Here is a 15,437-nt window from a genome sequence, read left to right as displayed (position 1 = left end):
GGAAAGCTTTTAGCTCTTAGATGCACTCAGTGTTTTTTTGGGGGGGTCAGTTCACTGAAGATGAATTATCTATGCGAGTAACAAAAAGTCTGGGGGGAAAAAAACCAAACTCAGAGAGCACCCAGAACTCCACAGTCTGTGATTCATTCTAGGGAACAGGGTTTGAAAGATGGAAGGAAATGAATTATGGGATAATGGAGGCCTTGAAGCTGTAATTTATCCGTTCTAATAATTTAGGATACCCCTCCCCCCGTTTCAAATATTCAGGAAAATAGGTGCAGCAGACAAATGTGAAAACACCAAGCAAGTGACAAGAAGTGGAAATTAAAAACGAGATATGCTAGATCAGTGGGTAACTTTTACCACCCCGAGCTTTTGTCTCTCTTAATTTCAGGAAAACGTGAACGATAAAAACTTTCCCTTCTGGCTGTGGATTGAAGGGATCCTTGAACTGATTAGGAAACACTTGCTCTTCCTCTGGAATGACGGGTAAGCATCTTTTCCTCGGGCCCCAAATAGAAAACCAGACGAGTCTGGAATGATTTCAGTCGCACTTCAGGGCATTTTGAAGTCTAGCAATATTTTACAGTCAGCAATGCAGACAAAGTGACCCACTTGGGCCCTATTCATTTTAAAAACCCTAAAAGGAAGAATCCTGTAGTACTGTATGAATGGAATTCTTTTTCTGCTTGCTCAATGTGATTTCCTTAACTTTTTTTAATCTTCACCCATACTCCCCATTAGCTTTGAAAATCTCTTCTTCAGATTTGAGGCTGAAGTAGCAGATTTGGAGAGTGTATGCAACGCTGTTGCAAGGAAAAGGAATGAATCTTCCTTCTGCTTTCTTTGCCCTAAAACAAACTTCCTTGCTTACGGCAACTTAACCGGGTTCTTTCATATGAGTTTGATTCTACTTGGAACCTGTGGACTTTCAATGTGTTATGCTCTGATAGTGCTTAAGACAGTGGTTCTCAACCTTTTTAATGCCGCGACCCCAACCGGTCGTAAGTCAAGGACTAAACCGGTCGTAAGTCGAGGACTAAACCGGTCGTAAGTTGAGGACTAAACCGGTCGTAAGTCGAGGACTAAACCGGTCGTAAGTCGAGGACTACCCAACCGGTCGTAAGTCGAGGACTTTCCCTGCCCGGAAGCACCGCGCATGCGTGGTTCCGCCCCCTGCGCCGGCCGAGGCGTAGCTGGCAAGTGGCAGAGATGGAGCAGGCCGACCACCAGCTGGCCCAGCCCAAGGGAGGTAAGGCACCCGCCGGAAAAGGGGAAAAAAGGGCGGACAAAAAAATGGCGGACAGCCTTGCTTGGCGACCCCCATGAAATGGTTGATCGACCCCAAATGGGGTCGCGACCCACAGGTTGAGAACCACTGGCTTAAGAAGGGAGCATTGTTCCCTATCCCTTCTGCATGTAAAAAGGCTTAAGAAGAAATAGAAAAACGATGTGGGAGTTTCAGACTAATCTGGGATGGATTATCAAGTTATTGTCACCATTATAGTGTTTTTCCATTTTTTTAAAAAAAAAAAAAACGCTTGCAGATCTCTGCAAAGTCTAAAAGACCATTTTCTAATGAGGTTAACAACAATCTTTCTCTATCACGAAACCCACAAATGGGGCCAAATGCTTTTTTAATGGTGGAGCCTAAAATTGTCAGGATGTAGGCAGCTGCCTGAAGGAAAAGTAAATTATATTACCGAGCATTAATCTTGCAGAATTCCCAGTAGCAAATTTAGTTAGAATGAAAGTAGAACTGTTACAGGGAAGTCCTCAACTTGCGACCACAATTGAGCCCAAAACTTTACGTTGCTGAGTGAGACATTTGTTAAGTGAGTTTTACCCCATTTTACACCTTTCTTGCCACAATTGTGAATCATCGCAATTGTTAAATTAGTAACACGGTTGTCAAATGAATCTGGCTTCCCCATTGACTTGACTTGTCAAGAAGGTTGCAAAAGGGGATCACGTTGACCCCGGGATGGTGCAACCGTCATAAAAGTGAGTCAGTTGTCAAGCCTATGAATGTAAATCACCGTGCCCGCAGGGATTGCTGCAACCGTCATAAGGGTGAAAAATGGTCATAAGTCACTTTTTCCAGTACCACTGTAACTTTAAATAGTCACTAAGCGATCTGTTGTAAGTCAAGGACTATTTGTAGTTCCCTTGCTGGAATTCTTCTTTTTTCCCTCCAGAATCAAAATCTTTTGTGTACATGGGGGGGGGGGGAGAAGGGGGGGGGGCTTTCTCATAGCCTTATGGTGCTGAGGTTGGTTTTTTCCCTCAGGGACGAGGACTGGCATAGGGAGCAATGCTCTTTCTGCCACTGGGGTCATTCAGGTAACAGTCCTTGAAGCACCTGCTTCCTCCTTTCAGCAGAAAGACTCTGGAAGACCCTAGTTCTGCGCTTAAAAATAGGGGGGCCTTGCTTGAGATGAATCTTCTTCCCCGTGTTACAGGCACATCATGGGCTTTGTCAGCAAGGAGCAAGAGCGCATCCTGCTGAAGGAAATGGAGACTGGGACGTTTCTTTTGAGGTTCAGTGAAAGTAGTCGAGAAGGAGCGATCACTTTCACCTGGGTGGAAGGACCAGCAAATGGTAAGTAAAACTTGGAGAAAAGGCCTTGTGTTGTGAGGAGCCTGCCGATTCCCTTTATGTTGGGAACTTTTGTGCTTTAGAAAGGGAATCTTTGTCTCTGACTTGGGGAAAAAATCACAGTTTAACAAGCTTAGGCCTGGTTTCTCCCAGTACGTTAAATCCCTATTAATTTCCACAACTCTATGGAACAAGAACCTAGTTGCCCTAGTTTATTAAAATCTCCATGTTCTACAGTATAGGGGAGTAATGCAATAGCATTCCCTTTATTTACTCAAGGTTGATGAATATCATTTTTCTTTCTATAAAATTAGAGATAACAAAATTTGGTGTATTACATCTTTCTCTCTCCCTTCATCGCTCTCTTACGTATTTAATCAGAGATAAAAATCAATCAAGTATTGAGTCAGGCCAGGGGCCTGTGAGCTCTTTCTAGAGCAGCGGTTCTCAACCTGTGGGTCGGGACCCCATTTGGGGTCAATCGACCATTTCACGGGGGTTGCCAAGCAAGGCTGTCCGCCATTTTTTTTGTCTGCCATTTTTTCCCCTTTTCCGGCGGGTGCCTTACCTCCCTTGGGCTGGGCCAGCTGGTGGTCGGCCTGCTCCGTCTCTGCTGCTTGCCAGCTACGCCTCGGCCGGCGCAGGGGGCGGAACCACGCATGCGCGGCGCTCCCGGGCAGGGAAAGTCCTCGACTTACGACCGGTTGGGTAGTCCTCGACTTACGACCAGTTTAGTCTTCGACTTACGACCGGTTTAGTCCTCAACTTACGACCGGTTGGGGTCGTGGCATTAAAAAGGTTGAGAATTACTGTTCTAGAATGACTGGCAGAAACCATGTCAAGAGCTCAACTTTCTTCCAACAATTCAGCCAGGTAGGCTGGCTGTCCTGCCCTTCTTTGTGCCAACAAGAAGGGCAGGAGCACTAAGAGAGCCCAGTCTTGTTTTTCTGGTCCTGCTGTACCCCTTTCTGGTGGGATAGTGCCAGGTGGGCATTCAAAAGCAGCTTTCATTAAAAAAAAAAAAGCGGCTTTCAGATCAACAAATTGTTTCACACATCACCATAACAATTTGAGTTCCAGGCGCCCTTCAACAAAAGATAGTGGATTCAGTAAAAAAAAAAAAAAAAAAAGGAGCAAGGACCACCTTTACGTGAAGCAAGAATAGAAGTAAAACTACCAAAGGAAAAGTAGCAAATTAAAATCCACAGAGCGATTTAATTAATCATGTCATTTGAATGAAAATACTATTAGGCCCTGAGACTTCCCTAATAGAATATTGTATAGGAGGGAAATCTGTAACAATCCCAAATGCAGTCCTTAACGTATGCTTGTGCATGTAAAACTGTATACATTCAAAATTATTTTCAATTCATGGTTGCCTGAATTGCACAAATACACGTTCAAGCAAATGTTTGAGATTGCAGTAAAATGCTGAGGCCCAGAGGGTGGAGAGTTGAAGATCTCGGAGCTTCTTTGTCAGATGTCCTCATGGTCTTCACACTGGCCTGACCTCCTGCATTAAAGTACCAACTTCGTTGTTCCTGGTACTGCCACTTATCTTCTAGATGCACCTTATTTAGGAGATTGAGAACCCCATTTGTAAGAAAAGATATTAGACTGATATCCTGTAGTGCCTTTCTGGCCATTAAAAATTCAAAGTGCAGAAGTTGAAATAATGTATATAGAGTTATTCCCCAGTTCTATAGCACTGAGTTTCAGTAAGTTTCTCTACCTTTTCCCCCAGGAAGTTGACCATCTCTCAGAACATAGATTAAATACAACTTTAAAAAAAATAAAAATAAAACTCTGTTTAAGTATTAACATGCAAACAATTCAGTGCGCAAGGATATCATTATATGCTGCTCGGATCACAGTAATACAACAGATAGCAAATAAAAGAGAAAATACAATGTTCTGGGTGGGCCACAAGATGGCAGTGGTCTGCTACAGATGAAGTGCTCTCTGACAGAATTTCAGAAAAGATGCTTGAGAGGATTCAAATTATTATAGATTGCAAGAAATTTTAAAGAGATTATAAAGTATAAATCAGGAGCTAGGGAGAACAATGGTAATCCCATAATTTTCCCAGCCTCCATCCACAGACTTTCTAGCAGCTTCTATACTATGGGGGGGGGAATATAGTATGGAAATATAGTAGAGGGGGGGAAAAAACCTCCATTGCTCCAATTCTGGGAAAGGTTTTCAATAAATTTCTACATCGTCAAGCTTCTGTTAAAGGCAACCCCAAATAAAACTATTGAAAAATATGATGGTTGTGCTATATATTGAAAAAATGTGTAACATTTATCTTCCTCAGATCCATCCTTCCACTCTGTAGAGCCCTATACAAAAAAGGAACTCTCTGCAGTCAGCCTGCCAGATATCATTCGCAATTACAAAGTGATGGCAGCGGAGAATTTTCCTGAGAACCCACTGCAGTACCTGTATCCGTGCACTCTCAAAGACGTTGCGTTCGGAAAATACTATTCCAGACACAAAGAGTGTGAGTAGTTGTCTCTCCAACCTGCCTTTTCACAAGGATAATAGTCTCGTGTCCAGAGGGGCATGCTTGTGTGGCTCCATTTCTGCATACCCTCGTTGACTACCTTAGGAATCTCAGCTTTCCGTGCTTCTACCCCCGAATCTGACTTTTTTGGAATCTAGACATGGGGGTGGGCAAGGAGTAAGATTGGTGCCATATGAAATATGCAAATATTCATTTGAAAGCACTGCACTGCGTTGCACACAAGCTGCTGCTAGTTTTTGTTTTTAAAAAGTGGCCTTGGCTTATGTCTACCTTGAGAATAAATTACCTCATGACCAGAATTCGATCTATTAAGCTTCTTTTTTTTCTTATTACACTTACCTAAATTGATATAGAGGTTGGGAGAGATGTCTAGACCAGTATTTCTCAATCATTTTGCACTGGTGCCGTCCCCTCATGTACACACACCCCTCCTATCCAGGTTCCCATTACTGGTGAAAAATATTGCTACTTACACACTTGGCTTGCACTGTTGATCACAATGTTTGTCCCGTTTAAAACTTTCTTGAGGTTCTGTATTGCTCTGTAGTTTAATGAATGATTTTTTCAATGCAACATCAACATCAGCAGCGTTTGAGGCGAATGGATTCGCTATCCAGGTTGGAAAATCTGCAGCCTGCAGGTTATGGAAACAAGTTTCCATATCCTTATGCAGTAGCTTCCAATGATTCACACACAAATATATCATCTTTCAACCCAAGACTAACTACCGCCAAATAAAAAACTGGGCAAATTCCTGATGGTCGGTCAATATTGTTGCATGCAGTTTTGGTTTTTCAAGAAATCCTTTAATCATTTCTTTGCATAACGAAAGGTCATGGTTTCTTCCCTGCAGTTGCTTTTTGAAAATACCATAAAGGAAAAATATATCGCATTTAGTGGAGGTGATGTTTTTGGTTTACTATTGAAAAATGCCCCACATGTGCCCCACAAATCAACTAAACAGTTAGGGCAATTGCCCTTTGATAACCCCAGACTTATGTATGCAATAATAAGCATTAACAATACTAGCAAGGGGCAGCTTCTTAACAAGTGACATTCACAGAGAAACTGATTTTCAGGAGTATTAGGTGACCAATGGGTTGCTTAAGTCATACAGGTTTTCCAGAATGTCACATAAGAAGAACCAAAAGACAGCTCAATAATCAGTTATATTATTATGAGTGCCTGTAATGTGACTTCTCAAGAGTTCAGCACAGTCCCTTGTCAATCAACAATTTGCTGGGGTCATCCTCCGTCTGCCAGGCAAGTAGGCTGGCAATGACCTATGGTTCCATGTCTGATAATAGATATGGGACAGTAAGTGGTGCATTTTCTGGTGTCAACAAGACACTATTTGCAGTATAATACATGTTGACTATCTGGGGGTCCCTTGGCATGTGCTGTGTACACACACACACACACACACACACACACACACACACACGAGAGAGAGAGAGAGAGAGAGAGAGAGATGTTACATGTTTTTCACTAGTGGCCCCTTGAAATATCGAAGGATTCATAGGGCTCCCAGTTGAAAAGTTCTGGTCTAGACATTAACTTAGTCTGGATGTTTTCTGTTTTCCAGATGCAAAAACAAACTTTTTGTGTGCTTCTTTTTAGCTTCGGAACCCATGGATGTGGATGGTAGAGCCAAAGGATACATCAAAACTGAACTAATCTCTGTATCTGAAGTGTGAGTTTGCCAAGAAGAGAACAGAGTGCACTTTGAAAGTACTGGGGTGTCACCTTTAGCTCTGGCCAATGTCACACTGTGACAGGATAGAAGCATTCTTCCCAAGATTGCTCAGGGGCTCTGGTTGTGTACTTTCAGTGTGACCTCTGGGAACCAGCATACCGAACGGTGGTCTTGGTTCATGCCTGTGCTGATTCTGGAAGCTAAGATTTGGACCACCCTCCCTTTCCCTACCACCAGCACCAATAATCAAGTTTGCAGGACACTGCCACCGCTTGCCCACTCTTTGTTCTTGCATAACATGTCCAAATAAAGTTTTGGATTTTGGATAATGATATAATGTGGCTCTTTGGTTTTTAATAGAGTTTTTATTGGAAAAAAAATCAGACTTCCTCAGTTTATTGGGGGGGGGGTGTCTGAGTGTGTAATAAGGTTGATGGCAGTATTATAATTTATTGGCTGGAGAAGAGGTGGGTTGGGGGAGAGGATGAAGAAAAGGGATTGAAATGGCAAATACTTGTCCCAGGTCAGGGTCCTTAAAGGGGAGGAGGATGGTGAGCAGAGCATTCACAGTGAAAAGCCTGGCTGGTTGCTTTCAGATAGCCTTCCTTTCCACTTTCCATTCCTGCTTGACTGCTGCATGCTAGTCTCCCACGTCAAGTCTCTTCTGCTTCCCCCAGTTCAATTGTTGGCTGTATGTTTCGTGTGTGCTGTATCATCCCTGGCTTCTCCTAGCAATGCCCTTTTTACAGCAACCAAACAAACTGTTCCTTTCCTGCAAATATTCTTTAAAACGTTTCCCTAAAGTAGGCTTTAAGCTTATTGACATGTACACAAAAAATGTACACAGTGCATTTGTACCTTTTCCAGTTTTTATGTAATGATCTTAATATTGTTTAAGTTGCTTTTCCATCATAAAAGTCCTTAAAGCAATTGGCTTGCAAATAATTCTGACTAGTATACAAGAAATAATTTCTTTCAGTGTCATGTGCGACATCTGGATTTGGGGAGTGAAAGAAAAAAGATGTAGCTCTTCACAGGTCTCCTTGGATGATCTTGCTGGTTGTAGGTGGACATAGAGATTTCAGTTAAGAATGTTCCTTAAATTCCACCTCCTCTAAATCTGTCAGGAAACCAAAAGGACATTTAATCTATCAGATTTGCATATGATTTAAACTGGTTTAGAGAGAAACTGTTAGTTTTCCAATTGGGAGGGGGGTTGTATGAATAATCTACACCAGGGGTGTCAAACTGCCAGCCCGCAGGCCAGACGCGTCATCTGGAAGCCGCGCCCTCCCCATTGCCGGCAATGACAATGGCAAAACCGTCCCAATACGTTGCGCGACATCACGTGACGTCGCGAGTTTGACATGTCTGATCTACAGTATGCAATGTTTTAGAAAAAAAGGAACCTTTTGCTATGTGACAGTGAAGGAAGAAAACCCTAAACAGGTGCCTGTAGAGTGCGTTGAATCATAAGCTAATATGTTTATTTTGCAGCTCCTTTGGGATAATGCATTCCCGCAAATCGTGGCCAGGTTCAGTGTTGCAGGGTCTTTTAAGCTAGCAGGGAGGGGGAACTTCTATACCAAATGTAGCAACCTTAGAATCCAGCTGTCTTCACCTGCACATTTTGTCCATGACGGCGTTGGGGATAAAATATTCGCAAACATAACATCAACATCTCTCCTTTAAAAAAAAAAAAAAAAAAAAAATTGGCCAAAATAGTAGTGATACCTCTGGAATGACGGTACTTATCCTTGCTGCCTCCTTGCTGAATTCATTTGTGAAAGTCCTAAAACGCAAGTTCTGTGTTGCCTGAAGCAGGAAATGAATGTGTGCCTGCCATCCTCCTCAAATAGAAGTTTAATAGATTTCAGTATGAACTCAGGGACTAGCAGGCTCAATAGGCTGCTGGCTCAAAAGCAAGCCAATTGTGTTTCAGTGTGGCAAGAAGGCTCAATTATTGAATAGAGAATTGTTTCTAGGCAATATTGAGGGTTATCAGCAGGCTAAGCCTAGAAATAGTGATACTGAGACATTTTTTTTTGTGTTAGGACTAATGATCTTGTCCCAATTCATCAGAGAAATAATTTTTGTTTTTGTTTTCTGCCATACTTCAGCCACCCTTCCAGACTGCCTGGCCCTGAAGCCCTTCTGCCCATGTCCCCGGAAGAATTCGATGAGGTAGTACAAGCAGTAACTCCTGCAGAACTTATGGTGAGTAAATAACAATCGGGTTGTTTTGTGGTCTAACAATGCATTAAGCTGCTTTTGTAACAAGCCTGCCATCTCCAAGAAAGAATTGCGTAAGAAGCACTGTAGCTATCCTTGAAACATAGTATTGTCTATGATAACAGGTATGTCGTCCTTGCCACAAGGCAATTGATGAGTTCTGCAGGTACATTGTTTCAGTTGTCCCTTCCTGCCAGTTTGGGCCTTCCACTTGAAGTCAAAATTACAGCCCTGTTTCTATGTTAAGTGCACTTGTGATCTAACTTATCCTTAAAGACTTTTTATCTTATCTTAGCTGCAACAACGCTCATTGGAGCAAAACAGAATGGTGAGATTTTTTTTAACCTGGTAGCTCATATATGTTTTCTCTCTTACAGATGTGTACAGAATGTACGCCGTGAACCCTGGCAAGGCCGCTGGCATAAAGTTTTAGTGACTTTACCTGCAGGTGTCCTTACCTGCGGTTTCCAGAACCCATAGGAGTTTCATCACTTAATCTCTTTTAGAGGCTTTATATCTCGTAATGTTGTGTTTGATTTACTGGTTTACTGCAAGAGCAGCTTGAAACTTCAGAAATGCTTGCTTGCTACTAAAAATATTTAGCTAGCTACAGCGGTTCTCAACCTATGGGTCGTGACCCCATTTGGGGTCGATCGACCATTTCACGGGGGTCGCCAAGCAAGGCTGTCTGCCATTTTTTCCCCCTTTTCTGGCGGGTGCCTTACCTCCCTTGGGCTGGGCCAGCTGGTGGTCGGCCTGCTCCGTCTCTGCCGCTTGCCAGCTACGCCTCGGCCGGCGCAGGGGGCGGAACCACGCATGTGCGGCGCTCCCGGGCAGGGAAAGTCCTCAACTTACGACCGGTTGGGTATTCTCGACTTACGACCGGTTTAGTCCTCGACTTATGACCGGTTTAGTCCTCGACTTACGACTGGTTTAGTACTCGACTTACGACTGGTTGGGGGTCGCGGCATTAAAAAGGTTGAGAACCAGAGCTAGCAATCCTGTATGTAGCTGTTTTCATGGTGTCGTGTTCAATATTTACAGCTTTATATATAAGGTTGTTTAGGTTCAGTTGGACCCGTGTGTGAAAAGGTAGAAATCTCTAACTCCTCTGCAGAGCCTCTGGGTCTGAACAATTATCTTTTTATCTTGGGGTAGATGCTTGATAGTTATTGCTGCCATACCACTCTACTCTCGGGTTGCTGAGTCCTCCCCCTAACATTAGTTGGTCAGTAAGTTCCAATAACCTCTGCTGCCCTTCAGATGAATAAAAGGTAAAAATGAATTTCTATAATAGTTTCCTTGCGAGACTGGTAATGATTTCAATCGTCTTCTGCCCCCATTCCTCTCAAGCAATAAAATCTAAGAGTTTTTTGCTTAGAAAAAAAAATGGCTTAGAAGAGCCGTGGTGGCACAGTAGTTAGAATGCAGTATTGCAGGCTAATTCTGCTGATTGCCAGCGGTTCGATCGTCACGTGCTCAAGGTTGACTCCCAAGGTCATAAAATGAGGACCCAGATTGTTGGGGGCAATATGTTGACTCTGTAAACAGCTTAGAGAAGGCTGTAAATCACTGTGAAGCGGTATATAAGTCTAAGACAGAGGTCGGCAACTTTAAACATCAAAGAGCCATTTGGACCCATTTCCCACAGAAAAAAAAAAACACTGGGAGCCACAAAATCCTGCTGCTTCCCCCCCCAGGACTCCACTGCTACTGATGCTGCGGAGCGCCCTGCCGTTGCGCTTTTCCCTACCTCCCCCGTACGGAGCACCCTGCCGCTTTTCCCTACCTCCCCCACGCAGAGCGCCCCACCGCTTTTCCCTCCTACCTCCCCTGCACTGAGCACTCTGCCATCGTGGCTTTCCCCAGCAGTGAGGGTGGAGTTTGGGAGGCAGCAGCAGGGCATAGCCCAGGCATGGCCCAGCAGCAAAGCTCATCCTCCCCACTCAAGACGCAGCAGCAGAATTGCTCTCAATAAGGCGGGCGTACCCGGCTCTTAGCATGTTATTCTCTATCTCTTTGTCTCCGTCTCTCTGTCTCATTACAATGTTCTCTGTTTTTCAAATATTTTTATTAAGGATTATAAATGAAAAGAGTAAAAGTCGGTGCAAACTATAAAAACTACAAATAGAAAAATAGAAAAGAAAAAAGGGGAAAAAAGGACAGGAGAAAGAGGGGAAAAAAACACCCTTTCTCCTTCATCCCGACAGGTAAAAACAATTTTAGTACCTTATCTACCATCTTTGAATACAGCATAATTATCCCAATACCTCATCTCTTCATTAAAAAAAATCAAAATATTTCATTAAACATTACTAAAAGTCCAGTAAGGACAACCACATATATTTTCTCTCTCTCCAATATATCATTTAGCTCTGATAAAATAAGCCACATTTATAAATCTTCCCTTAATTTTTAAAGATAGGGATTAACTGCTTCAAAAAAAAAAACAACCCTAAAAAAAACTAGCTTGCTGTTCATGTTTCAAAACAAAAATCTTTCAAAATTTAAAAAATATTTTGTAAGTCCAATAATCCTTCATTTATCACTTCTCATGCAGTTTTTTTGCTCTCAATAAGGCGAGCAATCCCGCTGCTGCGCCTCTTTTCTTCAACCATGATCACCCCATCCCAGCCAGCCAGCCACCATCGCCGACCTACTCCTCACCTGGCCTTCTCGTCCTCCGCACTCAATCGGCTGCTAGCGGCTTGGGTGGCTCTGCTCCGTCCGAGTTGAAGAAAGCGGAGGCACAGCATAAAGCAGCTTTCTTCAACAGGGGGATCATGGCCACTCGGGGGCCTCTGCAAAGCCTCATGGCAGTGGCATTGGCACCTCCCCCGACCCAGCCCGTTTCCCCAGCTCCGTATAAGATGCTTGGCAGAACCCCCCCCTGCACCCGTGATCAGACCCACATGGTACCTTCTTTCCATCGTCTCTTCCACCGTCGCATGCAGTCCCAAAAAGAAAAGAAGTTTGTGGGCAGTCCCACAAACAAAAGAAGTGGGGCTAAAAAAGTTCAATCAATCAGTTCCAACTTTGCAAGATCTTTTTTTTTCGTGAGAAGTTGGAATTGATTGATTGAACTTTTTTAGTCCCACTTTTTTTTTTTTGTGGGACTGCAAATGGTGCCGGAGGACTGGGAGCCGCAGTAGAGGGATGAAAGAACCGCACGCAGCTCCAGAGCCGTGGGTTGCCGACCCCTGGTCTAAGGGCTTCTGCTATGCTAAGTTAACATTCTTTTTAAAAGTAACTCAAATACTGCAATTAATTCCAGTTTACAAAAACCGCATGCAGTTCTATTGGAAGATCATAAGATGGTGCTGGCTCACTGTAATCAATGATCTCAGGAGAAAGACTGGGATCAAGTTTCTAGCTCCCAATAAATATTAAAAGGAAAAGGAAAACTTGGAATCTCTGAAATTGCACAGAAAGTTCTACATGTGCAGAGAATAGGGATAAGAGAATAAGGGGTCCCTCATGTACGAAAATAATTATGATTTTAAGACAAAAGTCAAATTAGAGCGATTACCTGTTTCTTAGAGGTAACCTGAATCCTGAAGCAAAGCCCTTTGCTTTGTCCCTGAATCCTTTTGACCTCTTCAGATAATTTTAGCGACGTATCGAACTCATCAGATGGTAGGCTTAACTTATTTTTCCAAGCCTAAGCACCCCAGCAACTGCTTCCCATCTTCTTACTTTTCCAGAAATAGGCAAAGGAAATCCAAGTAAATATGGTTGGTGTTTCTATAGTGTTAAACCACGTGTAACGTGGTCTTTCTTACTGAGGGAAAGAAGGTTCTACCCACAAATATTATCAGAGTGCTAAGTAATTGGCAGTGCTTCAGAGCAGGGTGTATTATTGTATCATGTTGCCTGTAATGATCGTAGCTATTGCCAAGTAATTAATAAAGTGCATTTATTGCAGTTTTCTATGACTTTTTTTTTTTATGCTGGCCCCGCTTAACAGCAACATTGCTCCCTTCCATATTTACCAAACGCTTCTTTAGAAAAACCAAAGATTGCCCCCTTATATATTAAGGACAAAAAGGTAGATTTAACTACGTTTTAGGGCAATGGCACCACAAAGGACAACCTTACAACACAGTGTACGCTTCCACAGAATGCAGACTAGATGTGGAAAAAAAAATCCAAGTTTACTACCTTTATTTATTTAACTTTTATTTTATTTGCCTGTTTATTGTTTTAAAATGCAATGCATTTGGATTTGTAATCCTGAAAATAAATCTTACCTTCAGAATGGTTACACTCAAGTTTAAGTCATGGGAAAATGGTGACAAGCAAAGAATACATTCATCATAGTTTATTCCCTATAATAAAGCCAAACGTCAAGCCAAATCAGTCACAATAGCTCATCAGGTCAGTAAAGTCACTGATAATCCTGCCCTGAAGCTAAAAATGATGCCAGTCCACTGCAACACAAACACACACACACACACACACACACACAAATGAGATAGAGTAAGAGGACTGTAGTACTAAGGTATAAATAAAGCTCACTTTTAGAGGTAATAAATAAAATGTTTAAAATTCACTGTTGCATTATTTTTTTGGAATGAAACCATGAAAGGCAACAGCAGAACTGAACTGAAGATAATGTAACTCCACATATAAGTAAACTAACTCCAGGAGCTACAAAGATTATGAAATACAACACATAAGGAAAAAGCTATACTATAGTTGCAAGAGATTGGTAGGTACTAAGTAATTTTGGGTTTGTTTGGTTTTTTTTGTAATGGCTAAGGGAAAAATAAGCTGTTGGGTAATATGGCCATTTTTTAGGTGTTGGTTATTTTCTTCAACATTTTTATTTGGTTTTAAAGCAAATAATGGTCAATATGGCCAAACTGTAACTGAAAGGACAAATGTGAAAGAAGGTGGCACTGTGAATGAAATGGAAGGGCAAAAGGGACAAAAAAATAATAATTGACCTTGTGATGCCTTCTACTTAAAAGGTGAATTCCCAGTTGAAAAATCATCAGCATAAATGAGTTTTAACATTTTCATTGAGCAACAGCCAGTTTAGCAGTATACATACAGTTTATAACCAAAAACAAATGTGATCACAATGTTTTGCCATAGGTCATAGTTCACCATGGGGAAAACTTTCAGCCAGTTGAATGAGGGGGGGGGAGTAAGACAAAGAGTCTATAGGTGCAGTATTCTCTACTTACATTCTCCTACGTTGTTTGGTCAAATAAGATTCCCTGATAAAAACACTTGGAACAAGAGCTAAGCCCAGGTAGCATCCGTCAGTTCATATGTAAGAAATTACATGATGTAAGCAGGTATTGTGGGAAAACATCTGAGTGCTTTATGTTCCAAGATGTCAGATTGAATCCACAACAGCAACAAATCTCGAAATCTAGCAAGACGACAACTATGTTGGCTCAGGTATACTTGCTGACAGCTTTCTTAGGAAGTATCCATGTATACACAGCAAGCAGGACAAAAAAGCTTCATGAGTATGACCATGGAGTAAAGCTTCATGGAGTTATCCCTTCCCCTCCCCACCCCCCTCAAAAAAACCCCTGTGCGTATAGCCAACAATAATTTCTATCACTTGCACGTAGCACAAGGTAATATTGCTCACATATGAATAGTTGGGGGTTTTTTTTCTGAAAAAGAAACTATTGTTTTTTGTGTGCAACAAACAAAGCTGCTGTAACATTGGAACAAAGCAGTACTCTGGAAAATATACATCACTATCCAACAGAAACACACTCTTCATAATCATTTTCCACAATTAAATAGATCGTTAACTTTGAATCTCAGTCAGAAGAGTGTTATAGTAAGCCATCTAGGTTCTTCTGTACAGTTTGACTTTCTTTTCCGTTACTAGAGTTGTCGGGAGGGGTGTACTGAACTTGATATTCTTGAAGAATTTTGAATACATCGTGATGTCCAAAGTGCAAAGCTTCATCCATAGGTGTATTGTTCCATCTGGAAGACAATTTTAACAAGAGGTGGTAGGTACGTTAAAGGTATCTCAATCTCCAACAAGCTCTTAAGTCAGGCATGTCAAACTGCCGGCCCACAGGCCGGATGCGTCACACCGAAACCGCACCCACCCCATTGCCGGCAATGGGGGGAAAGTCCCGATACGTCACGCGACATGACATCGCGAGTTTGACATGCCTGCTCTAAGTTAACATGATGATGAATTTATACAAAGATTTCCATCCTCCCCTTCTAATGAACACACATCTCTCTGTTTAGCTTCTAAAACGAATGCTGCCTGTAGAAACAAAATCCCTTCCTGAAAAGTGGGTGCCCATCTGGCTTCCCAAAAACGGAGTTTCAGCTGAGCCTGTCTCCTTGCATATTGGAGACTGACTGGAAGTTATGCTGTTTGATGGGCTTCT

General features: G+C 42.3%; 2 protein-coding genes across 3 annotated transcripts in view; one reads left to right on the top strand and one right to left on the bottom strand.

Moving 5' to 3' along the window:
- STAT1 (signal transducer and activator of transcription 1) overlaps positions 1-9,672 on the top strand; it is a 35,536-nt gene extending 25,864 nt beyond the window's left edge. For both annotated transcript variants that reach the window (XM_015817925.1, XM_015817926.1), the window contains exons 19-24: positions 395-489; positions 2,463-2,602; positions 4,917-5,102; positions 6,747-6,819; positions 8,943-9,039; positions 9,432-9,672. In XM_015817925.1, coding sequence (XP_015673411.1) covers positions 395-489; positions 2,463-2,602; positions 4,917-5,102; positions 6,747-6,819; positions 8,943-9,039; positions 9,432-9,455 — 615 coding nt within the window. In that variant the 3' untranslated portion in view covers positions 9,456-9,672. The remainder of the gene's footprint in view (positions 1-394; positions 490-2,462; positions 2,603-4,916; positions 5,103-6,746; positions 6,820-8,942; positions 9,040-9,431) is intronic.
- Positions 9,673-14,598: 4,926 nt separating this feature from the next.
- LOC107289219 (glutaminase kidney isoform, mitochondrial) overlaps positions 14,599-15,437 on the bottom strand; it is a 56,048-nt gene continuing 55,209 nt past the window's right edge. Inside the window, exon 16 of the mRNA XM_015817924.1 lies at positions 14,599-15,015. Coding sequence (XP_015673410.1) covers positions 14,859-15,015 — 157 coding nt within the window. The 3' untranslated portion in view covers positions 14,599-14,858. The remainder of the gene's footprint in view (positions 15,016-15,437) is intronic.

The sequence above is a fragment of the Protobothrops mucrosquamatus genome, unplaced genomic scaffold, assembly GCF_001527695.2.
Source record: "Protobothrops mucrosquamatus isolate PMUCROS unplaced genomic scaffold, P.Mucros_1.0 scaffold656, whole genome shotgun sequence".
Taxonomy (NCBI): Eukaryota; Metazoa; Chordata; class Lepidosauria; order Squamata; family Viperidae; genus Protobothrops; species Protobothrops mucrosquamatus.
This window is presented reverse-complemented; position numbering and strand designations above follow the sequence as displayed.